General features: G+C 50.1%; 1 protein-coding gene across 1 annotated transcript in view; it reads right to left on the bottom strand.

The window, feature by feature from the left end:
* LOC119428956 (indian hedgehog B protein-like) overlaps nucleotides 1–1,260 on the bottom strand; it is a 20,545-nt gene extending 19,285 nt beyond the window's left edge. The window contains exon 1 of the mRNA XM_037696666.1: nucleotides 952–1,260. Coding sequence (XP_037552594.1) covers nucleotides 952–1,260 — 309 coding nt within the window. The remainder of the gene's footprint in view (nucleotides 1–951) is intronic.
* Between the last annotated feature and the right edge of the window lie 974 nt (nucleotides 1,261–2,234).

Raw genomic sequence — 2,234 nt, forward strand, 5'->3', positions numbered from 1 at the left:
TACTGTAGTTTATTTCATGGTACCATTATCCTACTCTAGTTTAGTTTCAAGCAGCACGGTGGCGCAGTTGGTAGAGCTGCTGCCTCTTAGCGAGCTGGTCGCTCCAGTACAAATCCCGACCAATGGACCTTTCTGGGTGGAGTTTGTATGTTCTCTCAGTGCACGCGGGGGCCGCTGACCATGAAATGCAGTTGTTGTTTTTTTTCCGGATACTCCAGTTTCCTCCCACAGACCAAAACCATGCATGTTAGGCTGATAGGGACAATTTAGAGTTACCAAGGCGCGAGTGAGAGAGTGAATGGTTGTCTCTATGTGTCCCTGTGATGGATTGGAGACATGTCCAGGGTGTCCCCTGCCTCTCGCACAGCGACTGCTGGACATGGGCACCAGTGACCCCCCACGACCCAAATAGGAAGACGCAAGTAAAGATAATGGACGAATGGTTTAATTTTATTGTACTAATGTTGTAGTATAGTTTTATTTATGGTACTAATGCCTTAGTTTTATAGTATTTTTTTACTGTAAAACGAAAAAAATCTAGCCTATACTGTTAATTTTATGACCATTTGTTCAAAATGCAGCAGTTTTAGTTTAATTTCAACTATTTGCTTGATAAATGTCACAAAGTGACAAGGACTTTTTTAATATATTCGCTGTTAAGTTGAGGTAAGGTCTATTATAAACTGTAAGTTTCAAGTGATTTCACAACTTGTGCGGGAAACGGTGGATTAGAGTAAATACATTTCCTTGTCCGTCTTCAATCAGGGCTGGAGACAATGAGCTTTGAATGGAAAACACTTTAAAACCTTGCACGTGCTCAGAAAAGTCTTTGACAGGAGAGAGCAGGGGGTCAAGAAATCACGTGGGAAAAAAAGATAATGTTTAAAGAGCGGCCAAAGTCCCCCCACCACCACAGTGAGCAGGGGGCTTCTGGTGGTCCTGGGGGGTTACCTGGGTCATCATGCGGTCTGCACCTGTGTTCTCCTCATCCTTGAAGATGATGTCCGGGTTGTAGTTGGGGATGAGCTCCTTGAAGCGCTCGGAGCTCCGGGTGATCTTGCCCTCGTACCTCCCGCTGGCCCCCAGGGTCTTCTCCGCCACGTTGGGGCTGAACTGCTTGTAGGCGAGCGGCACCAGCTTCCGCGGCGCGCGCCTCCTGCCGTGGCCCTTCCCGGGGCCGCAGCCCTCACTGGCCGGCGGCAGGAGGAGCAGGAGGAGGGCGCACCCGGCAAGGCACGCCACGAGTGAAGGGAGCAGCATTCCGCCCCGGTGCTCCTCTGCGCGTGGCCCCCCCACACCTCACGTGGGTGTCCAATCTCAGACTGCAGGAAGTGAAGCCGGACTTATCGGAGAGGCCCCGCGAGGCACCATCCCGGCGCGTAAAGGTGTCCGCGCCGCCCTGAGAAATGAACCTCCTGCGCACGCGACGCGCTCCTCTCCCGAGCGCACGCGGAGGCAGGGGCATAAATAGGTGAGGGGGTGTTGATCTTGGCACGCACGATCAAAGCTGCGAGAGAGGCGCGCGCGCTGCGGAGGACGTGTCCCGCAGCGGTTTCTCGCGCTCTCTGTGGAGGAACTGCTGCGGGACGGAGGATGATGAAGAGGAGGACCGCGCCCTGCTGGACCTGCCCTCCACTCCGTCCTCTCCTCCCATCCGACTGGCACGGCCGCGCGCGCGCGCAGCTTCTTCACAGTCAGTGCGCTCCCGCTGTCCTTTTGGACCCGCGGCCTCGCGTCGAGACGCGTGACTGGAGCGCAGGTGCGCACGTAAGAACTTTCAGGCCCCGGGCCCCAAAAAGTGCTGCTGCTGACCAGCACGAGTCTAATTTAAGGGCCCCCCTTGAAGTGCACCTTAAAAACAGCAGTTTGTAAAAAAAAAAGAGCTTTAAATGTAAAAACAGCTGGATCTTTCACTCCTGCTGTTTTTTTTATTTTTTTTGGAGGATGGACACTAATTTTTTTGTTTGTAAACAAAACATTTTATGAACCAGATGATACATTTTAAGGAAACTCTTAAAAATTAAGACATCAGATGTGCATCTAACAGTTGGGAGTGAATTTAATTTGTGATGCCATATCACAAAAACATTTAGTTTTAAAGATAATATTAAAATTTTGTGTGGTAGTAGCAGAGAGTCTGTAGTACTTTATTCAAGCAAATGACAAGTATACAACAAACAAATGGAGTATACAGAAGAAGAACACTTACAAACAACCAGTGACGTTAATTAGAC

The sequence above is a fragment of the Nematolebias whitei genome, chromosome 23 (assembly GCF_014905685.2).
Source record: "Nematolebias whitei isolate Nwh7 chromosome 23, NemWhi1, whole genome shotgun sequence".
Taxonomy (NCBI): Eukaryota; Metazoa; Chordata; class Actinopteri; order Cyprinodontiformes; family Rivulidae; genus Nematolebias; species Nematolebias whitei.